Source organism: Dendrobates tinctorius, unplaced genomic scaffold (assembly GCF_039654945.1).
Source record: "Dendrobates tinctorius isolate UK_male_01 unplaced genomic scaffold, ASM3965494v1 ptg000022l, whole genome shotgun sequence".
In the NCBI taxonomy this organism is placed as follows: Eukaryota; Metazoa; Chordata; class Amphibia; order Anura; family Dendrobatidae; genus Dendrobates; species Dendrobates tinctorius.
In genome coordinates, this window is record NW_027361690.1 from 34,805,925 (window position 1) to 34,830,865 (window position 24,941).

Sequence of the window (24,941 nt, forward strand, 5' to 3'; positions counted from 1 at the left end):
AGCGGACAACCCTTTTAAGTTTACTCACAAGTATTGGGTAGGAAACCATCCTTAAAATACATTTTACACTTCGCATGGCTGTCAACTATTAAAACACCGGACCACATTTAATCAAAAATGGAATAAATATAAACCAAATCTTTAGTGTACTCCCTTCAACTTAATCCATATTTATAAAATGTAGCAATTTATGATAAATTTGGTGAAAGTTATATGTCAGTGCAGTTTTTAAGCATGGTAGTAGGTCCCAATAGGCATAGACCTATTGATTTTTTTTTCTTGATACCCTGTTTACAGATTACATTAATTTCATAGACCGGACATTTCTGAATGTAGACTAATAAGTTTGGACACACCTTTTCATTCAAAGAGTTTTCTTTATTTTCATGACTATGAAAATTGTAGATTCACTATGAAGGCAACAAAACTATGAATTAACACACGTGGAATTATATAATTAACAAAAAAGTGTGAAACAACTAAAAATACTGTATGTCTTATATTCTAGGTTCTTCAAAGTAGCCACCTTTTGCTTTGATTACTGCTTTGCACACTCTTGGCATTCTCTTGATGGGCTTTAAGAGGTAGCCACCAGAAATGGTTTTCACTTCACAGGTGTGCCCTGTCAGGTTTAATAAGTGGGATTTCTTGCCTTATAAATGGGATTGGGACCATCAGTTGTGTTGTGCAGACGTCTGGTGGATACACAGCTGATAGTCTTACTGAATAGACTGTTAGAATTTGTATTATGGCAAGAAAAAAGCAGCTAAGAAAAACGAGTGGCCATCATTACTATAAGAAATGAAGGTCAGTCAGTCCGAAAAATTGGGAAAACTTTGAAAGTGTCCCCAAGTGCAGTGGCAAAAACCATCAAGCGCTACAAATAAACTGTCTCACATGAGGACCAGCCCAGGAAAGGAAGACCAAGAGTCACCTCTGCTGCGGAGGATAAGTTTATCCGAGTCCCCAGCCTCAGAAATCGCAGGTTAACAGCAGCTCAGATTAGAGACCAGGTCAATGTCACACAGAGTTCTAGCAGCAGACACATCTCTACAACAACTGTTAAGAGGAGACTTTGTGCAGCAGGCCTTCATGGTAAAATAGCTGCTAGGAAACCACTGCTAAGGACAGGCAACAAGCAGAAGAGACTTGTTTGGGCTAAAGAACACAAGGAATGGACATTAGACCAGTGGAAATCTGTGCTTTGGTCTGATGAGTCCAAATTTGAGATCATTGGTTCCAACCACGGTGTCTTTGTGCGACGCAGAAAAGGTGAATGGATGCACTCTACATGCCTGGTTCCCACCGTGAAGCATGGAGGAGGATGTGTGATGGTGTGGGGGTGCTTTGCTGGTGACACTGTTGGGGATTTATTCAAAATTGAAGGCATACTGAACTAGCATGGCTACCACAGCATCTTGCAACGGTATGCTATTCCATCCGGTTTGCGTTTAGTTGGACCATCATTTATTTTTCAACAGGACAATGACCCCAAACACACCTCCAGGCTGTGTAAGGGCTATTTGACCAAGAAGGAGAGTGATGGGGTGCTACGCCAGATGATCTGTCTTCAACAGTCACCAGATCTGAACCCAATCGAGATGGTTTGGGGTGAGCTGGACCGCAGAGTGAAGGCAAAAGGGCCAACAAGTGCTAAGCATCTCTGGGAACTCCTTCAAGACTGTTGGAAGACCATTTCCGGTGACTACCTCTTGAAGCTCATCAAGAGAATGCAAAGAGCGTGCAAAGCAGTAATCAAAGCAAAAGGTGCTACTTTGAGGGAACCGAGAATATAAGACATATTTTCAGTTGGTTCACACTTTTTTGCTGATTATCTAATTCCACATGTGTTAATTCATAGTTTTGATGCCTTCAGTGTGAATCTACAATTTTCATAGTCATGAAAAATGAGAAGGTGTGTCCAAACTGTTGGTCTGTACACACACATACATACACACATTATACAGACACACATTGGTAATGGTTTTATTTTCAATGCAACAAAAAGGGAGGCGTTTTGAACTGTTTTTCATTTTTTTTTTTCACACTTTTAAAAATGCTTTTCCCACTTTTCACTTTATATAATAGTCTCCATAGGAGACTTGAAGCTGCAATCGTCCAATCCCTTGTGCTATACATTAGCAGTGGAACAGCACTGCTATGTATAGCACAAATCACAAGCTGCTGTGTTTTGTGTTGCCGAGTATTTTCAGAGTTTGTGCTATGGGAAGAATTCCCCTAATCATTATTTATGGTATAATTCAGTAGTGTTGATCAAGGTTAGGCTGACCTGTTAGGATAATGTTGGGAACGCTCCCACCGCAGTTAGAATACAAGTAACTTGTCCTTAGCTGGAAAGGATCTTGAAGGTTTCCATGACTCCCTCCGAGTCCCATCAAGGAGGCTTGAGAGTACTGAAGGTTCATGTTTGGATCAAAGAAATTATTGTTGGGCAGGGAACTGCTAGGACTCCCATACATGTCATACTGTTCTTGCTAGGAAAAAAATAAATAAATAAAATATCAATTTTTGGCCTATGATAACAGTACATTTAATATAAGCAAAGAGAAATAATGAGGGGGAAGAGACAGTGACTCCAGCAATGTGTCACTTACTGGGCTGCTTACTGTAGTTTTGATAAGATTACTGTTTTATCAGCCCAAGATCATCATTAGAGGACTAGTAAACCTACAGCCAGTTAGTCCTCTGCCCCCACCACTAATTGGCAGCTTTCTGTGTACTCTGTTCATACCCTGAAAGCTGCCAATCAGTGGTGTGTGCGGAGCTGTATGGAGCTCAATACTCAGACTAAATCTTCAGCAGATCACAGTGACTATCAAAATGACAGCACGCAGCCCAGTAAAGTGAAACATCAATGGAATTAGGGGCTCTGCCTCTACTATACTGCTATCAGATGGGGTAGGAAAAACTGGTGAGAAATTCCCTCTAAAGAAAATCTATTGTTACCAGGTGTACAATGAAGTGAAGTAAATGATGTCATTTGAGACCTGAATTGCAATACTGCATCACCTAAATGACTGTCTTGTAGTTTTCATAAAATTACCCTATGTCATTGAGCCAACTACAGTGCTTGTCTCACAATGCAGGGCGATAGTGTACTCCTGATGAAGGAGTCAGTTGAACTTCTAAATGTTTAGACATGGGGGCCTCAACCTGTGGCTCGGGAACCACGTGTGGCTCACAGGTCCATGATGCTGCTGTCTGCCAGCTTGGTGTTTAGCACCAGATCTAGAAACCAAGTATGGAGAAAAGGTTTTCAGATGGTGACTTTGGCGAGTAGCCCAGAACAGAAGAGCAGATCTGGATGTGTATATTCTGAGAGGGGTGAGGAGGAGAGACCGAGACATTGTGAGCTGGAGCTGAGCTGATAGTCATATGGGTGCTTGAAGCTGGACGCAATAGTGTGGCGAGAGTGGCTCTCAAGGTAAGAGGTTGGGGGAAGCTGGCGTAGTGATTAATACGGCAATGCTTATTCTGAAGCCTTTTCTGGACATTCCTTTCATTGAGACACCAACAGCGCAGCATAACCGCTTCTCCACACCATTTGATTTCAACGTTGGATCTGCCAACCAAGCGAAGCAGCTGCAGATGGACCTTATGTTTTCCTCAGCCATCATAAGAGCTGTGCTTTCATACAATCTTATTAGGGGAGCAGGTACCGCAGCACAAAACTGCCTATTGTCTGGTTAATGCCCCATCTTGCGCTTTCCCATTAGCCTATAACGCAGCGTGATTTTCACTTTTTGGTTTCTTGTAATTGTTTTCATACAAAATCCTAGAAACAGGATTTCTGCCTCTACTTTATGCGGTCTTTAGATTCTGCCCACGTTCTTTTTTAACTTCTACCGCTTTATTCTGCACTTTGCAATGTATTTAAATATCACAATCAAGAGGCATTTTGTCCCCCGGCTCTAAGGGCCCTGTCAAAGATAGCGATCTCGCTAGCGAGATCGCTGTTGAGTCACAAGTTTTGTGACTCAACAGGGATCTCACCAGCGAGATCGCTGTGTGTGACAGCGATCAGCGACCGGCCCCCCTGCCGGTATCGCTGATCGCTCTTGGAAAGCCCTGGACATTTCTTTGATCTCTGGTCTCCCGCTGGCCCTCACGCATCGCTGCGTGTGACAGGCGGGAGACCAGCGATCAGCTGGTAACTAAGGTAAATGCAGGGTTTCTAAGCACGGCGCGGTGCTTAGAAACCCTCTGTGTACCTTAGTTACCAGCACGCTGATGCAGGGAGCTGGTAACTAAGGTACACATCAGGTTTCTAAGTGACGCACGTCCCTTAGTTACCAGCTCTCTGCATCAGCGCGCTGGTAACTAAAGTACACAGCAACGCCAGGCGCTCGGTGTCGCTGGTGCTGATCGCTGGAGAAGCTGTTTGACAGCTCACCAGAGATCACATAGCGACTCACCAGCGATCCTGACACGTTGATATCGGGATCGCTGATGAGTCGCTATGTGTGACGGTACCCCAAGACATTCATGGACCCCAATGGAGCACAATGACTGATTTAGACCACTTATGATTTCACTTGCACCAGCTGTGAAAAAGAGAATTCAATGGAAAGAGTGAATGTTCATTATCACCACAAGACCTAGCTGAAGATAACAATGGACACATTTTATGTACAATTAATCCAAAGAATTCTCAGCATAAAAAGATACCGTAACTATTTTCATCTGCAAACAATAAATTCACATCAATGTATTATCTCTAGATACTGTTAATCAGGTGGCTTGCAAACATCAGTGTGTAAGGACTCATTCACATGTCTGGCTTTCACATTCGCGTTCTACCAGATACAATAAGGACCCATTGTATTCTATGGAGCTGTTCACATTTCTGTGTTTTGGTGTAAACCAAGTGGCCTGGCCTGCAAAATAAAAGCCTCCAAAACACTGAGACATGATTGTTTTGATTCGAGTCATAACTCAAACTCACCAATGCAAGTCTATGGGTCCGGGAAAAACTCAGACAGCTCACGGATGGCATCCTAGTTGAATCTTAGTGCTGTCCATCATTCACCAAGAAGCTTTAGAAAATTCCATTTTTTTTTGCACACAATAAAGACTCATGAAACTTGGACGGTAAAAATGGACACACTGACCAAACCCATGAAAGTCAAATCTAAAACACTGCTTAAAAATCAGATCTCTTCTGAGCACGTGAAAAGTCACCGGCATCTCCATGAAGCTCAAGATGAAATATTGAGGACCCTGTTGCACGCAGTCATAACCACACCTGCATGTGGGAGCCAAAAGTTGTACGATTCGGAAGAGAACGCTTCCATTCAAGTACAGTATTGCACCCATTGGCCACACCATGCAGTTGTGGTTTTGGCTGTGTAAGTTGCACGTAAAATCATTTTGTATTTAACAGACTTTTAAATCAACCAACCACTGGTAATGAGAACATGGAGGCAAGAGAGGCACTGTCCGAAATACTAACAGCCATACATTTCACATGGTGCAACTAGCCAAGACAAGATCATGGACCCAAGTATCAAATGACCAATATTTATTTTTTTTAAATGCAAAAAAGTATTTTCATTTTCAGAAATTGTAAATGTTTGCCTATTTTAAACTGAAGTTTTCCTGTAGCGACTTACGGATTTGCCAATGTCAGATTGGCACCTTTTTCAGATACTGCGAATAGCGGATTTTTTTTAAATGGATGACCCAATATTAAATGTGGCGTTCAGTGCAATAAAAGTACCACCTATCCAAGGAAGAGGCAATAATTTAAGGATCAGTGGTAATCCTGTTGCTAAGACCCCCCCCATCGACTTGCAAAATGGAGTACTTTCTTCCCCCCAGTGTGCACGCTTGCCAGTTGTTTGATCTATTCTCTATGGGACTGTTGGAGCGCTGTATTCTGCTTGTTCCAGGAACTCCTACAGGGGAAGGTATGAGGATCAGCACTAACTGAGATGAAAGTGCACAGGAATCATTGGGGGTTCCAGCAGCCGGACAGCCATCGATCCAGGAGTTACCCCCATGGTTAGGTATAAGTGATCACTTCATTTCACTGGACAAATCCTTAAAAGATTGTCAGTAGTTTTATTACAGAAAACACAATTTGCTCCTCAAAAGCAACATATACATTACTTCCATATGCATAATGTTTAAAGCCATATTGAAAAAGGGGGATGAATATTTTAGCAATGACTTGAATCAGGATGAGAGGGGTCTTAAGGATCCCATCATAGTCTGTTTCTTCCAGGCCTGATATATAATCGGGGCATGCAGCTACTATACATGTCAGACCATAGTAAATTAAACATGAGTTGTCAATGTATACAGTACGTACAATGCTACAACTCCCCACACAAGCAGTGTCAGTGTGAAGGGATAAACCGTGCCATAAATCAAGAAAGAGTTCTCAACAAGCTTCACAGAAAGTAAATGTAGAGCAGTAAGACTGACCTGCTGCCATAGACATTTCCCCTGTCTCATGGGCTGCTGCTGATCAAAGAAAGGATCTGAAAAGAAACCGCTCAGGGTGCTCTACAAGAAACCAGAGAAATATACAAGTATAAAGACAATAGTCGGTACCGTCTACTGCAGGAGGCAGACAGTTTGAGTAATTAAAAAAAAGGACCAGTCACCAGGATAAAAGATACTTTTGTTTATTAAGGTAACTTTTGCCTAGATTATATAATTGACTATACCCTGGTTATGTGTGTATATCTGTGTGTATACATACATACCAATAGTCCCTCTAATATCTTGAATTAATATAGGACTGGCCAAGTAATATTCGGGTGAGACACCGAGCAAGGGCGCCGTTATTTAAGCCTCTGTGGCTAGGCTGGGCAGATACCGGGGAATTCTATCGCTGTGGTTATTACCTATACTTATATATATGTGAATATTTAGTATCTATTTATCCTTTACATTTTTGGGGACGTTTTAAATGATTTTTGAATAAAGAATCTGTTTTTGAGGGTCTGATTTTATTAGTCAATGTGATTACCCTTTGTGAATCACTGATGTGAGGGGCAGGAACAAAAAAGGAGCAAAAAAGCTCAAGTTTTGACCTGATAGCACGACCTATTTAAATAGATTTTCTTCCAGAGTACAGTAGTTCTGCATCTAAGGGACACAGACTCAGATTTACTAATTACTTATTATAATTCGGCTATGTATAACTTTCCCCAAGTATCTCCTACTTGTACCACCTCTTGCAATTCTACTATAAGAATCAGACCCCAATACGATGGAGGCAGTTCTGTCCTGTCAGTGACCGTAGCTTCAATAAATGAGTTACGACATCATTCTTGGGAGACCAAGAAATTATTCGGTCTCATCTACTCAAACAGTGGCCTTAGAATACATATGGCTACGATCTGCAAATAATGCCCCTATTTTGTGAGATTATGAGACATTGAAAAGGGACCTGTTAACAGTCTGGTCACCTATTAAATGTAGCCCCCTGCATACTGCCGAAGGCTAGATAACCAATGCTTCGGTGTCCTTTCATCATGTCTATGTCCCATCGGGCCTTTAACGTGAACGCTTAGGTTATGTTCACAAGTTGTGTTTTTACTGCTTTTTATGCAAATTAAAAACGACTTTTTACATCCCCAAAGAGCTATGCAATTTCAGAAATCTCACGCGCACACATTGGGATTTTTCCTTGACAGAATTGGAAAACTGCTGGGTTTTTGAAAACTGAAGCGTGTCGCTTCTTCCAGGACTTTTGCAGCGTTTTTTTCTCCCATAGAAAGCATTAAGTGCAAAAATGCAGGTATCGCTGATTTTTTTGGAGCAGAAAACTCAGGAACAACGGGCACTAAACAGTATAAGCTTGAAAAATGCAGCAAAAAAAAAAAACAAAAAAAAAAAAACAGCAAAAACTGAGGCAAAAATGCAGCAAAGCCGGTTTTTTCCAAGCATCTTCTATACTGCCAAGAGAGCAGGTTTTGCCTACAGAAGAAAAAAAAGCAGCAGAAATGCAACATGTGAACTTAGCCTTACAGCGCTTATACGGTCATTTCTTTTAGCGTCTACTACTTCAAAACCTAGGTTTGTCTTTGACATCTCAAAAATGTTCAAAATGGCAGAGATAGGTATAAAACAAAAAAAAAAAAAAAAAAAAAGATTTATACTCTATGGTCAGGTGATTGGAATGAGACATCATGTGTCGCAAAGCGGTAGCCATTCACAGGCCTCTGCAATCAGATGACCAAAGAATGGGAACATTGTCGCTTCTGGTTCAGGAGAGTCCAATAGAGAAAACGGAGCTGGATGCATGGAGGTAACAGCCAGTGGCTAGATCTCATCTTAATTATTCTATATCACAGTCGTAAAAAAAAAAAAAAACCCCCACAAAACTGTAGAATTTGGACAACCCATTAAAAATGTCAGGCAGCTGGTCTTACAGATGGAACGTTTGATGCTAGCAGGGTATATGATCATGAGACTATTCTGGAAGAGCTGCTCAGTGCCTGCAGAGTTGTATCCTTTCCACACTACACCGGTAAGATGGGCTCACATCAGTGATCAGTGCAGACACCTATTAAAAGGAAAAGAACACCCAAATACTGTCCGCACCCTACAACCATACTCACATTAGCCAAATTTAAGTCCAATGGAGGGCAGGGTACAGGAGAGGGAGGCTGAAAGCTCGGAGACTCTGTAGACTCGGGCAGATGGTGCGGTGTATGCTGAAGGGGGTTATGGGCTGGGTCTTGGTATAAAGGATAAGGTGGAGGAGGTTCGAGTGGAGGAAGAGAAAGCGGGCTTCTGTCCATAGCTATACCCTGGAAAAATAAAAATGGTACAATACAGTGTAAAATAGGGCAGCCAATAAAACAAAGCATTCACAATTCCATGTCACACACATTCTAGAGCAATGGCAAGGGAGCGCTTCTTCATTATTGACACAAGAGTCAGGGCTACACGGTAACAGGAGGGATGGATCTGGAACGATGCCGCGTGCTGTCTCACACGGGCAGGAGATGACATTTACACCTATAACCACATAAGGCCACTTTCAAGACACTGAGTAAACATAAAATAAAAGGAAGACAATATAACTATACACACTTGATTATTATTTTTTTTTTTAACTTATTGTTTACTGGGAGCCGTTCTGAAATATGTAGATACACACAGTTAAGTCCAGAAATACTGGGACAGTGACAAGTTTTGGCATTTAGCCGTTTTCCAAAACATATTCAAGATAGAGTAATATAATCAATATGGACTTAAAGTGCAGACACTCGGCTTTAATTTGAGGGTATCCACAGCCTAATTGGGGCAAGGGCTCAGAAATTACGGCTCTTTTATATGCAGATGCCTCATTTTAATAAAAGGGACCAAAAGTAATTGAACAATTATCTCAAAAGCTCTTTAACCCTGTCACCTCAGGCCAGACCCAGCGCTCATGATACTCAGCTGTTCGGCACCGCAGCTGCATGTGTCGCAGCTGTGTGACAATCACAACACATGCATGTCACACAGCTGCGGAGCCAATCAGCTGATCATCAGGAGCGCTCCAGGTATCCGGGTTACTGGTGCAGCTATTCAGTAAGAGTTATAGCTATTCGGATAAGCTCTTATCCGAAGCTATGCGCGCATCCCTAGTTAGATCACCAAGATGATTTTGGAACAACCTCCCTGCTGAGTTCATTCAAAAACACCATTAAAGTGTACTTAGACGACTTGATCCTGTGATGCCATCTTGATGGCAAAGGGTGGTGACCCAAAACGCTGATTTTTGTTACATTTTTATTTTGTTAATTGATAAAAATAAACTATTAAAGACTTCTATTTTTTTTTTAAAACGGATCCTTACTTTGCAGAATTCTTTCTACACCTTCCTAAAATGTTAGCACAGTACTGAATATATATTTTTATATTGCTCATGGTTGATGTTCATTATATAACTCATGTAAGGAGGTGAAATCCAGCAATAAACCGCAAACCTAAGAAATAAAATTGTTATAGTAAAGCTACAGTATCGTTACAAGGTTGCTGGATTTTACATTTACTGCCACGTACCAGATACTGAGACGGTGAGAGACTGAATAAAGTGCCACCAAACACTGTAGAAGGATTAAGCTATAACGGCATTTTTACTAAATCTTCCCTTCCTGTAAAATCAGACCCAGGGCATCAGCAATGTCGATTTAGGGTGAAATCAGACGGTTCTGAGGTTCATTTTCTAATCTGCATCAGGTTTTCATAGTGTAAATGCATAAAGGTGAAATCCACAATCTGCCCATATCATAAGGTAGATACGTAGCAGATCTAACATAGCTTTGCTCTAAAATCCTCACTTGAAAGTCTGCAGCGTGTGCGCTCAGCCTGGAATAGCTCAGAATCAGTTTAGCCATCTTTGTAATAGGAAATATTTGTGGAACAATGTTTTCATGGCCGAAGAGTTTTACGTGATGTCCCCACATAGACGGATATCTGAAATGGTACCTGTGAATTAGTTGGTATATTCAGTGGGCTGGTGGGTGAAAACTGCCCACTAATGCACCGAGTTGACTCGTTGCCTGGAGTCAAGGTCAATGGGCTAACAGGAGTTTGCCTTCGCCTTGGGGAAGTGCCAAGATTGGCTGTTGAAAGAGAAGGATTGCTGAGGGATGCCAGGCGAAGAGACGGGTGAAGTGATGGGTTTGAGCGACCAGTTGGAGGTCCGTGGTTGTTTACAGGAGAAGCCATTGAGCAGTTATTGTTCAGCGTTGCTTGTAAGGATGGATTGCTGCGTGTGTTCTGCAAACCTGTTTTAAAAAAAAAAAAAATTCAATTAAAAAAAAAAAAAAAAAAAGTTTAATATGCAGATCTTGCACAAAGCTATGCTGGCATCAAGGAAACGCATCAGGGCTAAACATCTGGAGCTGTGGGCTCAATGCCAGGCTTGTGAGTGAAAGCACTTTATAGCAAGGGCAGAGATCAAAGCTGCACAGTAGAGGGAAGTCTTCCTCATCAGCGTGCCTTCACATATAGCTGGTAATATTGGTACATGTCAACTACAAGACAGCTATATTAAATATGCACCTGCTACAGGCATCAAACTAATATTACCATATGGTAATAAACTTACAGATTTTTTGGAGACATAGGACTTGGGTAAGACACTGAAAAGTAGGCAGAATTTAAGATGCTATGTAAGGAAAATTCAGATCTTTCTAATTCCTAAGTTCCTATTCACTGGCATATAATGGCAGTATTATCAAGGACTACTTTGTGGAACTTGAACACTTGCATATTGAAGTAGCAGAGTGGGCTGCGTGGCACAAAGACCCTATTGAAAAGGGCAAAGCTTTCCACCAGGCTTTTTTTTTTATTATTATTATTTCTGGCTCGCCCACTCATGCTGCCTAAGCTCAATCCCAGCTAATCGGTCTCCAATTATCTTCCATATGCACCACCATAGATTTCACGGTGCAATAACAGTGACCATAGTAATACTTTCCAAAGTCTCTGTGTTATAGATTCTACTTTTGGTTTTAAAAGGTTAAAATGACTACTCCATATTCATTACCCCACTTTATTTGGCTTCTCATAATATGCAGTACGAAATATTTTAGCCAGTTTCCACCTTACTAGAGAAGTCATTTTGTCACAATCTTGATCTTGTGATTAATGGTGTATAATACATGTACATAACGTGGGTAGAGGATGAAGAGTGGCACACTGAGAACACAGACCTGGAGAGCCACTGATGCCCAGGTGAGTCATGGCAGCTGGAAGCCCTCCTGTGCTATTCTCTGCGCCCATACTGCCATACGGTGTTTCATCTGGGTCCAGCGGTGTTGGCAGGGGAGAAGGAAAATGCAGATTTGTAAGATCTGGCAGTGATCCACCTGTGTTGAGATTCCCCTGGAAATGTGAAAGGCCAGCGTTGGGATCTGAAGACGGAAAAACTCTAGAAAGGGAAATTGATAAAAATGTCAATGTTCTCTTGAAACAAAATTAATGTAGAAAGCTTGATAATCGAGAGCAAAGGAGGAAAGCACTGAAGGAGTTTTAGGATATTCGAAAAAATAAATAAATAAAAGGTCTTTTTTCTGCAAAGACACACTTGTCTGGCAAAAGTGCATGTATGGAAAAGAGCCTAGTTATGGAAAGTATCTTATGCAAAAACTGGTTTGTACTGATACTTTATAAAGTTGTGCTCAGAAGTTTACATAGCTCTGCAGAATTTTTGCTTTCTTGGCCTTTTTTCCAGAGAATATGAATGATAACACCAAAACTTTTTCTCCACACATGGTTAGTGGTTGGGTGAAGCCATTTATTGTCAAACTACTGTGTTTTCTCTTTTTAATTCATAATGACAACCCAAAACATCCAAATGACCCTGATCAAAAGTTCACATACCCTGGTGATTTTGGCCTGATAACATGCACAGAAGATGACACAAATGGGTTTGAATGGCTACTAAAAGGTAACATCCTCACCTGTGACCTGCTTGTAATCAGTGCGTGTGCATAAAAGCTGAGTGAGTTTCTGGGATCCAGACAGACTCTTGCATCTTTCATCCAGCCACTGACGTTTCTGGATTATGAGTCATGGGGAAAGCAAAAGAATTGTCAACGGATCTATGGGAAAAGATAGTTGAACTGTATACACCAGGAAAGGGATACAAAGAGATATGCAAGGAATTGATAATGCCAGTCAGGTAGACCAACAAAAAGGTCATCCACAACTGCCAGGAAAAATTGCTCGGGATGCAAAGAAAAATCCACAAATAACAGAATCATAGAGTTGGAAGGGACCTCCTGGGCCATCTGGTCCAACTCCCTGCTCAAAGCAGGATTTGCTAAATCATCCCAGACAGATGTCTGTCCAGCCTCTGTTTGTAGACTTCCATTGAAGGAGAACTCACCACTTCTCGTGGCAGCCTGTTCCACTCATTGATCACACTGTCAAAATTTTTTCTAATATCTAATCTGTGTCTCATCCCATTCAGTTTCATCCCATTGCTTCTAGTCTTTCCTTGTGCAAATGAGAATAAAGATGATCCTTCTACAATGTGACTGCCCTTGAGATATTTGTAGACAGCTATTAAGCATCATCTGAAATACTCGACTCTCTGAAAACTAGCGGTGTGGCGGTTTCAAGATGCACAATAAGGAGGCACTTGAAGAAAAATGGCCGGCATGGTCGAGTCGCCAGAAGAAAGCCATTACTGCGCAAATGACACAAAGTATCTCGCCTACAATATGCAAAAACAGCACAGAGACAAGCCTCAAAACCTCTGGAACTAGGTAAATTGGAATGATGAGACTAAAATTGAACTTTTTGGCCACAACCATAAAGGTTACATTTGGAGATATGTCAATAAGGCCTATGATGAAAGGAACACCATTCCTACTGTAAAGCATGGAGGTGGATCGCTGATGTTTTGGTGATGTGTGATCTACAAAAGGCAAAGGAAAGTTGTTCAAACGTGAAAGAACGATGAATACAGCAAGTTATCAGCAAATAATGTAGGCAAATTTGCACTCAACAGCCCGGAAGCTGCGCACGGGACGTACTTGGACGCTACAACATGACAACAATCCAAAGCACAAGGCCAAGTTGACCTGTCATTGGCTACAGCAGAACAAAGTGAAGGTTTTGGAGTGGCCATCTCATATTACTGAGCCACTCTGGGGAAATCTCAAGCACGCAGTTCATGCTACACAGCCCAGGAATTTACAGGAACTGGAGGCTTTTTGCCAAGAAGAGTGGGCAGCTTTACCATCTGAGAAAATAAAGAACCTCATCGACAACTACCACAAAAGACTTCAAGCTGTCATTGATGTTAGAGGGGACAATACACGGAAGAAATGGGGTATGTGAACTTTTGATCAGGGTCATTTGGATGTTTTGGGTTGTCATTATGATTTAAAAAGAGAAAACACAACAGTTTGGCAAGAAATGGCTTCACCCAACCAAGGCTGCCACTAGGAATTTCAGGGCCCCATAGTGTCACAATTTTGGGGCTCTTTGAGTCTCCGCCCAGGCTCCACCACTAGCTCCGCCTCCACCCCTCGAACCTTCCACAGTCCCACCGCCCACTCTTGGAAAAACTCCTGCACCACGTCCTCAATCAATCACACATTAACATATCACATACACAGCACATCAGCCTTTGTTTTCACCAAAAGATTCTTTTAAGCCGCCACCACGACTAGGTAGACTGTTTTGGCAGCTTATGATTTCGCTTCTGACTTACAGACAGTCAGAAGCTGTGCTTACAAGATAGCACCGTAAGACCGGAGTGGTGCTGAAAATTGATGAAGATGTCAGAAGGTGAGTATGAGAGGTGAGCCCACCTCAAAGCCACGACATGTCAGCTGTTATAAACAGATGACATGGGCCCGCAATAGGCACGGGCAGAATTGCGATCCACCCACGCCTATTAACTAGTTAAACCCCGCTGTCAAACGCTGACAGCAGACATTTAACTAGTACTTCCGGCGCTCGGCCGGTAATGAGCGTATCACCGACCCTCGTCACGTGATCGGGGGTCAGTAACGTGTTGCCATGACAACCAGAGGTTGCTATAAGCGCTACCCTGTGCTCGGCGCTCATAGCAATGCTGTATTTCTGCTACATATAGGCGATCTCAGCATTGTGTATATGTAGCAGAGCTGATCAAGTATGGAATGCTTCTAGCCTCCTATGGAGGCTATTGAAGCATGTCAAAAGTTTAAAAAAAAAAGTTTAAAAATTCAAAAACAAAAAAGTTAAAATCACCCCCCTTTCGCACCAATCAAAATAAAATAAAAAAAAATAAAAATCAAACCTACACATATTTGGTATCTCCGTGTTCAGAATCACCCTATCAATATATAAAAAAAAAAAAAAAAAAAAAAAAAAAAAAAAAAAAAAGGATTAATCTGATCGCTAAACGGCGTAGCGAGAAAAAAAAAAATCAAAACCTTGTTTTGGTCGCCACTACATTGCATTAAAATGCAATAACGCGCGATCAAAAGAGCATATCTGCACAAAAGTGTTATTAAAAACGTCAGCCCGGCATGCAAAAATTAAGCCCTCATCTTTCACCACTTAGATAAAAAGAGAACCTAGACAATTTTTGTGTCTATGAACTCATAATGACCTGGAGAATCATAATGGCAGGTCAGTTTTAGCAATTAGTGAACCTAGCAAAAAAAGCCAAAACAAGCGATTGCACTTTTTTTTGCAATTTCAACGCATTTGGAATTTTTTTCCCCGTTTTCGAGTACACGACATGGTAAAACCAATGGTGTCGTTCAAAAGCACAACTCATCCCGCAAAAAATAAGCCCTCACATGGCCATATTGACGGAAAAATAAAAAAAAAAAAAAAGCTATGGCTCTGAGAAGGGGAGTGAAAAAATGAAAACGCAAAAGCGAAAAAAACTCCGGTTAAGGGGTTAAAGGGACCCCGTCAGCGCAGAATGACTGTTCAAACAAAGTCCCTCCACTCTTTCACGGCAGGGTCAAATAATTTAAATTCACCTTCCAACCTGCTTATTTTCCCTCTCATCTCCATCCCCTCTTTAATTGACAGCTCTGGCTTCACAGAGCCAGAGAAGGGCGGAGATAGAGGGAAACCAAGCAGGTGGGAAGGTGTATTTCAATGATTGGCTGCCGTGAAGCACCAAGTGCCTGGACTTGGTTAACAGTCATTCTGTGCTGACAGAGCTTCTTTAAAGCACTAATCCAGTGGTGGAAAAAAAAAAAAAAAAAAAACACGCTGGAATGGTGCTTTAAAATGGCTACAGTGCCCCAATGTTCTACACAGTGTGGTTGAGTTTTTCAAAAACAGTTAAGACCAAAGTGATTTTGTTACCTAGACCAAAAATATTACTATATACCTACATAAAATATACCTACATAAAATACACAGTATATATAATACATGCCGGCTTGTACTATACAGTGTGTGTATTAAAGTTTGCTCTTATAGATTATATGTAGGTATTTATTGCACCTATTGCTCTATAGTACACAAGCTCAGCATAATAAGACTAATGACAGGAGGGTGCCCGGTCACAGCTTACAAGCAGTGATTTGAGACTGTACTTGTAGCTCCGGGGCTGGTCGCTGCTGTGTGTGTGGCTGAGAAACGTGATCCTGCAGGGAGTAAATCACTGTCCAGGCCCCCCCCCCCATTTTGCTTCTGCTCATCGGGCCCCATATAGTAGTAAGGACAGTAATGCCCTGATGGCAGCCCTGCACCCAACCACTAACCATGAGTGGAGAAAAAGTTTTGGTGTTATTCATATTCTCTGAAAAAAAGGCCAAGAAAGCAAAAATTCTGCCGGTGTATTGTAAACTTTTGAGCACAAATGTAAAATATCGGGTCTTCTGTTGCAGATTTTACTTTAGCAGAGTGGCCATCAATATGACCTAGTACACTGCAAAGAATAAATATCCTCTGAGAACGGAGAATTTGCGGAAAATCTGCAACATAGGAGGCATGGTGCAGATTAAGAATATACAGTATGCCCTAAAATCCAGATCTCTAATTGCAACAATATTTACCATACTACCATAAATCTGCCCCTTTTATCCCCATCTACAGAGAATGTGTCCCATCTCTGCACCGACAGCAGCGCGTGACTGGGAGCCCAGTTTTGTATAAATGGGGTAGAACCTGCATCCAATATACAGTTATGGCAGATTCCAGAAATGTCAGATGGAAATACTGCTTTAATATTTGAAACTATATCAATTCTTTTTTTCTGGAGGATTTGTTTTAGTACATACTTGATGCCTGGGACTTCACAGGATCGAGGACGAGATGCCATTGACTGGGCCTGAAATAGATATTTAGAGACGGTTCAGTAAAGTTCTCACAAAAGTGAACAAGACATGTCTATACTAAAGTAGATCCACTTGGAGATAGGTGGCCAGAACTAGAAAATAGCTTGAACCCAGCCGTGGTGCAGAGGTCGGTGTCCTCGCTCTTCTAAGAGAAAGTGGGTGATGTTTCCATGCGGCCGAAGGTAAGCACCTTTAATTTTCATTTTTGGAGCAAATTAATTGGAAAGATGCAGTATGTACTATCTACCCTTTTACTAAAAGGGATTTTTTTTAAGTCTAAAAATGAAAGATTTACAACTTTCAATTGTCATTCCGCAGTAGACATTACAAAAATAAAAAAACAAATCCTACTACAGACCAACACCAATGAGAAAAGCTATGCAATAATCCAGCAAGAAACATCTAACCAGGGTAATGAATTACATTCCTCAAAGATTTTAATGGAAGAAGCCCAGAATAGACACATTAGGATCAAACAACAGGAAATCTGCAGGCTCAGTAGCGAATGCAAGGAAGAACTGTCAAAGGCTGGTTTTACACCATGGAAAAACATACATTAAATAAATGCAGGCGGAAACAAAACATTAGCGGGTCATTAGCGAGAACAGGTCATTAGATGGGTTATATATGGACAATGGAAAGGACTATAAAAAGAAGAACAGGCCACACGTGTGAAGTAAAGACATTCTGTAATGCAATGGTCAGAGATCAAGGTTCTCTCCCCAAGAGGGATTCATGAAGCTACAACGGCGATACCATGTAGACTATGCAATCCGTATAGAAATATATGGACTAAAGCATTCCTATTCCATAAATCAATGCTTTTTAACAATTGTTCACATGATCCATTTATAATGAAAATCCTCTCCCCAACCAGAAGGCGACACATACTAAACTGCATCGCACTATAACAAGCGCTTTAGAGACAGCAATGAATGCTAGATTTCCGCTCTGAAGCACTCAGAAATAAAAGTAAAGCACTACACTATTAGACAGGATTTACGGCAGTATCGGTACTAGGAAAGTAAACCATGTATTTCCAAGTAGATTAATTCTATAAATTATAGGGGCATCGCAATCGCCAAGATCCTACCCCAATATATAGCAGGTGTAATAACAGCAAACAACTCCAAATACAAATGTAGTATAGTTTTTCTGATTCGCTACTTCTCTTTCTGCATGTGCAGGCATTGCAGGACCTTAGTCATCCATGGTTACGACCAATGATACAGTGCGAACTAGTTAGCTAGTGGTCATAACTATGGCTACCCAAGGTCCTGGAATGCCTGCAAAAGAGGAAAGACATAGCGAATCAGAAAAACTATATTGGAGGTATTTACTAATAGTATTATAATTGCATTTCCTACGTATTGGGATAGGATCTTGGAGATGGGAAAGCCCCATACACAGACTAAAGTTGTCTGAACCTGGAGCAGGAGAGATACCAGTCGTTTAGCTGTCAGTTATCGAATATCTATGAAGGCCCTTATAACAGGAAACTAGTGTCCACGGGAGAACACACTTCAACACCACCCACTGCCACAGCAAAAAAAGGCAGAACACATCAGCAAACACAGATTGGGATCCTAATAAGTACGGCACCTTTTTGGCTTCCCATAGCTGTTTGGGCATTGGCTTGGAAACATTCAGAATGCTCTCTTCCGTCAAAGCATTTGGAAATGGAAAAACTACACAGGGGAACAAAAAATGTTATCATGAGCAATGAGAATGTGTAAGCTGTTCAGGAGTAAAGCGGTTCTGCACAATACAACGTGTTAATCCATTATCAACCCCCTCCCCCTTTTCCACCACTGTCACATACATTACTAAAGTAATAGAAAGGCATAAGAAAGAAATTAGCGACTTGGTTTCTTTAAATGGAACCTGACAGGTGATGCTTGTTACCCACGGACTGGGCATCATGTATCAGCCACTGGCTGCACGATCTCATCCATGTGTGTTTTACTTTGAAACGCTAAAGTGTTTCCGAGAGAAACTCTTAAAGGGCACCTGTCACCCCCCCAGGCTTTTTTAAGTAAAAGAGCCACGTTGTGCAGCACTAATGCTGCATTCTGTCAATGTGGCTCTTTTACTTAGCATCCTTTACACCGCAGAAATAATGGTTTTTAAAATTGGTCAAAAATACCTGAATTTCGACAGGGGGCCAGGTCTTTCCCCCTCTGACAGAATGCAGCATTAGTGCTGCACAAGGTGGCACTTTTACTTAAAAACACCTGGGGGGGGGGGGGGGGGGGGGTGACAGGTTCCCTTTAAAGGGAAGGTGCCCTCAAAAAAAAAAAAATTATTTCCAGCAATTGAAAAAATGTAAATAGTTAATGTTTAAATTTTCTTTAAAAATATTAATCATTTGTTTATAAATTTAGTAAAATATGAAAAATAATTTTAAAAGGTTTGGTATTTCCACTTTTAAACACTAGGGGGAGCAGCTACTGAAGTTTGACAAAAACCTAGTGTACAACAAGCTCACATTACTGCACTGCAGTAAATATGGGCTGAGTCTGCTGACATAGGTGTGATGTCACTGCTCTCCTCCACTTCTCGGTGTTTGCCAAGAGATAAGAAAAGATGACATTTAGGAACACCGTGAGCATCTATTTTGTTGGTGACTGCAAAGTTATACTGACAAGTAGACAGTCACAGAGGATGGCAGGCAGCAAGGATTCTGGGAGATATATGGTGGAGGGAGCAGGGTGACAGCAGCACAGACTATTTTAGGAGAGCAGTGTGCTGGTCTATGGGTGGCACCCTGTTCGGTGCCAGGGATTGTACATAGAGCACTGTCTTTTATACACATGGATGGACCGTCTGCTCCACAGAAATCCAGGAAACATTTCTGCTGATTGATGGCCTGTTCTGATCCAGACTTTCCATGCAAACACCCCATTCACCACCTCAGATCCTGTCTTCTCCATCCTGTCCTGGCGATCTGTGAAAGCGAGGTGACAGGCGCAGTCCGGGGTGACATTGGGAAACAGGCTGGGGGAAATGTAGCCATATGGTAACGATAAAAATGAGACCCACCTCTCTTCAGCTGCCTCACCAGCCCTCCCCTGACTGCACCTAACCAGAGGTCATGCTGCCCCCTCTATTACCCCAGACCTGCGTAGGTGCTCAGCCAGAACCACCCTAGAAGGGGTGCCCTTTCTGCAGATAATACTGCCAGTGTTCTCACATAATACCACCATATAGATCTCATATAATACTGTCATATAGTTCTCACATACCACCATATAGATTACACATAATACCGCTATATATTTCTCACTTAATATAGATCTCACATAATACCGCCATATATAATCACAAATAATGACGCCATATATATCACACATCATACCGCCATAGTGTTCTCACATAAAAACGCCATGAAAGGATTAGATACTGGGCTCAGCATACAGTATCACACAGGAGAGGATTAGATACACAGCTCAGCATTCAATATCATACATTGGAGGATTCGATACACGGCTCAGCAGTCAGTATCACACAGGATAGGATTAGATACACGGCTCAGCAGTCAGTATCACACAGGATAGGATTAGATACACGGCTCAGCAGGCAGTATCACACAGGATAGGATTAGATACACGGCTCAGCAGGCAGTATCACAGGATAGGATTAGATACACGGCTCAGCAGGCAGTATCACACAGAATAAGATTCGATACACGGCTCAGCAGTCAGTATCACATATGGGAGGATTAGATACACAGCTCAGAATACAGTATCACACAGGATAAGATTCGATACACGGCTCAGCAGTCAGTATCACACAGGATGGGATTAGACACGGCTCAGCATACAGTATCACACAGGATAGGATTAGATACACGGCTCAGCAGACAGTATCACACAGAATGAGATTGATACTGACTGCTGAGCCGTGTATCTAATCTCATTCTGTGTGATACTGTATGCTGAGCCGTGTCTAATCCCATCCTGTGCGATACTGACTGCTGAGCCGTGCATCTACATATGGGAGGATTAGATACACAGCTCAGAATACAGTATCACACAGAATGGGATTAGATACACAGACAATAGGACTGAGCTGTGCAGACTCCTCACCCCCCACATCTCAGTCATCCACAGCTGCAAGAGGAGAAAGGATCAGGGGACAAGTGTGCAGGAGCCGAGACAACCCGAGGGACCCACTGCTGTAATGAGGAGAAGTGGTGACTGCAGCCGAGTGAGAGTGAGAGGAGCGTTCACGGGTCAGCTGCTGAAACCCCCTCCATATTTACCTCACCGCTGTGCTACTACTTTTTCTTCCCTTCCTGCCTCCCATCTTCAGTCTCCTCCTATAATTTAATTTTGTATTAAAAATAATTGGATTATATACCGTAAATCATTTTTAATAGAAAAAAAAAATTGCAGCACCTCCCCTTTAATAGCTGCTGTGGACAGAGCCACAGAGAGCACTAGCCGTACAGGTCACCGGCGGCATCTCCAAGCCCACGGCCCTGGAGTGACAAGTCAATACCTGCACATAAGCAGAGACCTGTCACTCCAGGGCAGCGGGTGCAGAGAAGCCACCAAGGACCAGTCTGTCCGACTAGTGTCCAGTGCAGCTTGGTCCCCGACGTTTCTGGCTGAGATTGTACAGCCAGTGGCGGATACTTGCTGACCATGCACCAGCTGTCAGGTTCCCTTTAAACACATACTATTTGGGCTTCAATATGTTCCTATACATGCTGGTTTCAGAAAAGAAACTGTGGCCGTTACAGGTTACTCGTCATTTTACACAACTGAAATGTAAGATGAGAAGGTCACACAACAAAGAGAATGACGCCACAGCTCTTACCTTCCCCAAAGTTGTCTATTTCCCCTTCATGTAAACTTGCTGCAGAACAGAAGAGAAGATTTTGGTTATCAGATAGTTCACTAGCCTTTATAATTACAAATGTAATATACCGTAATTGTCCATACATGTGCACACAACGATCGGCCAGGACAACCTGCTCACTAGTATAAAGCCATCTGAAGGCAACCCGCCGGGTCTGAATTCCTTATGTAAGGAAAACCAGAGTGCCATCAAGTGCAGTCACTGGAGTCTCCAACTCCTGAAAAACTTGTGGGTGTATAATACAGATTATAATAACAATTACAGAAGGCAGCACTCCAGACAGAACGCTGCCTGCAGATCAGATACTATCTTCACCTTGACAGGTTCTTTATAAAGCTATTTTTTCCCCATTCAATCCATAAATTGCACTCCTCGTCCATGGCCCATACCATTATACACAATATAGTGGTGAGATGAATGTGTATACCTGCCCAGAACACATGTAAAGCAGATCAGGTTGTTTATTTCGGAGGTGCTAGAAGCATTCATGACCTTTTATAACGAAGTGTCCTTGTTGGAGGAAACATCCCTCCACAATCACATGCATTGAAATATGAACTCCGAGAAATGAGCTCAGCAAGTCTTGTATTATCACCAAGTGCAGGGCTCACAACATCATTCGGATATGTAGTTCATGACCTGTGTGTAACCATGTGAATAACCAAGGTGTGGAATCCAAGAAGTCATAGGGCGCCCATGTTTATGCCGATAGGAAGCCAAATGATACCTTGATATCTGCGATCTGACGTCTTATTCCAGCGGAATGCACATTTTTCTTATTATGTAAATGAGCTGTTAAGATCTATGGGCCGGACACTGATCTCCCTGAGAATCTGCCTCCAGAGATTAGTATAAATGATAGTGGGGTTACCAGTGTGAGACATGTAGGTCAGGAGAGCAGACTGTCAGTCATTACATGTCTCACACTGATCATGCCCCATCTCATGTAAAATAAGCTCTGGAGTCCGATCCTCAGGGAGATCCATGTTCGTTCCATAGATTTTAAAAGCTCATTTACATATTAAAATAAATTCTCTGGAATAAGACCTCAGCTCACAGTTATCTGGCTTTGGGGGTGAGGGGTGGATACTACTGACAGATTCCCTAGGCTACATGCAAGATAATTGATGGCTGATTAATGGCGTGTATAGACAGTGCACCCACAATTATACAGTTAGGTCCATATATATTTGGACAGAAACAACATTTTTCTAGTTTTGGTTCTAGACATTACCACAACGAATTTTAAACAAAACAATTCAGATGCAGTTGAAGTTCAGACTTTCAGCTTTCATTTGAGAGTATCCACATTAAAATTGGATGAAGGGTGTAGTTGTTTCAGCTCCTTAACACGTGCCACCCTGTTTTTAAAAGGACCAAAAGTAATTGGACAGATTAAATAATTGTAAATAAAATGTTCATTTCTAGTACTTGGTTGAAAACCCTTTGTTGGCAATGACTGCCTGAAGTCTTGAACTCATGGACATCACCAGACGCTGTTTCCTCCTTTTTGATGCTCTGCCAGACCTTCACTGCGGTGGTTTTCAGTTACTGTTTGTTTGTGGGCCTTTCTGTCTGAAGTTTAGTCTTTAACAAGTGAAATGCATGCTCAATTGGGTTGAGATCAGGTGACTGACTTGGCCATTCAAGAATATTCCACTTCTTTGCTTTAATAAACTCCTGGGTTTCTTTGGCTTTATGTTTTGGGTCATTGTCCATCTGTAGTATGAAATGATGACCAATCAGTTTGGCTGCATTTGGCTGGATCTGAGCACACAGTATGGCTCTGAATACCTCAGAATTCATTCGGCTGCTTCTGTCCTGTGTCCCATCATCAATAAACACTAGTGACCCAGTGCCACTGGCAGCCATGCATGCCCAAGCCATCACACTGCCTCCGCCGTGTTTCACAGATGATGTGGCATGCTTTGGATCATGAGCTGTACCATGCCTTCGCGATACTTTTCTCTTTCCATCATTCTGGTAGAGGTTGATCTTGGTCTCATCTGTCCAAAGAATGTTCTTCCAGAACTGTGCTGGCTTTTTTAGCAAAGTCCAGTCTAGCCTTTTGATTCTTGATGCTTATGAGTGGCTTGCACCGTGCAGTGAACCCTCTGTATTTACTTTCATGCAGTCTTCTCTTTATGGTAGATTTGGATATTGATACACCTACCTCCTGGAGAGTGTTGTTTACTTGGTTGGCTGTTGTGAAGGGGTTTCTCTAAGGCTGTGTGCACACGCTGCGGATTCCGCTGCGTTTCCGCAGCGGTTTTGGCCGCGGCGGACACGCAGCAGTTTTAGCTGCGGTGTACAGTACCATTCATTTGAATGGGAAAAAAAAAACGCTGTGCCGACGCTGCGGAAAAAAACGCGCGGATTTGCTGCGGTTTTGAATCCGCAGAAAGAATTGCATGTCAATTCTTTCTGCGGAAACCGCTGCGGGTTCCCATCTCCACCATTGTGGAGATAGTGAATCCGCAGGACCAAACCGCAGATAATCCGCAGGTCTTTGGACCTGCGGATTATCTGCGGTTTTTGCAAAATCAGTGCGGATTAATCCGCAGCGGAATCCGCAGCGTGTGCACGTACCCTTAATCATGGAGATTATTCTGTGATCATCCACCACTGTTGTCTTCCGTGGGCGCCCAGGTCTTTTTGCATTGATGAGTTCACCAGTGCTTTCTTTCTTTCCCAGGATGTACCAAACTGTAGATTTTGCCACTCCTAATGTAGCAATTTCTCGGATGGGTTTTTTCTGTTTTTGCAGCTTAAGGATGGCTTGTTTCACCTGCATGGAGAGCTCCTTTGACCGCATGTTTCCTTCACAACAAAACCTTCCAAATGCAAGCACCACACCTCAAATCAACTCCAGGCCTTTTATCTGCTTAATTGAGAATGACATAACGAAGGGATTGCCCACACCTGTCCATGAAATAGCCTTGGAGTCAATTGTCCAATTACTTTTGGTCCCTTTAAAAACAGGGTGGCACATGTTAAGTAGCTGAAACTCCTAAACCCTTCATCCAATTTTAATGTGGATACCCTCAAATGAAAGCTGAAAGTCTGAACTTCAACTGCATCGGAATTGTTTTGTTTAAAATTCATTGTGGTAATGTCTAGAACCAAAATTAGAAAAATGTCTGTCCAAATATATATGGACCTAACTGTATGTGCACAGAATCGTTAGCATGATGTTGTACTGCTGAGGACAAAGGGAATCCACCATCAGGTTGTCTGGGCAGCATAAGTCAAGACACCGGCTGGACATTTGCAGTCAAGTATACGTTTGCG

At 42.1% G+C, this 24,941-nt stretch overlaps 1 protein-coding gene across 2 annotated transcripts in view; it reads right to left on the reverse strand.

Annotated features, from left to right (window-relative positions):
- CRTC3 (CREB regulated transcription coactivator 3) overlaps nucleotides 1-24,941 on the reverse strand; it is a 171,106-nt gene that overhangs the window by 7,538 nt on the left and 138,627 nt on the right. For both annotated transcript variants that reach the window (XM_073568579.1, XM_073568578.1), the window contains 8 exons: nucleotides 21,609-21,647; nucleotides 18,387-18,472; nucleotides 16,728-16,777; nucleotides 11,691-11,908; nucleotides 10,459-10,760; nucleotides 8,598-8,789; nucleotides 6,451-6,531; nucleotides 2,291-2,495 (listed from right to left, as the gene is read on the reverse strand). In XM_073568579.1, coding sequence (XP_073424680.1) covers nucleotides 2,291-2,495; nucleotides 6,451-6,531; nucleotides 8,598-8,789; nucleotides 10,459-10,760; nucleotides 11,691-11,908; nucleotides 16,728-16,777; nucleotides 18,387-18,472; nucleotides 21,609-21,647 — 1,173 coding nt within the window. The remainder of the gene's footprint in view (nucleotides 1-2,290; nucleotides 2,496-6,450; nucleotides 6,532-8,597; nucleotides 8,790-10,458; nucleotides 10,761-11,690; nucleotides 11,909-16,727; nucleotides 16,778-18,386; nucleotides 18,473-21,608; nucleotides 21,648-24,941) is intronic.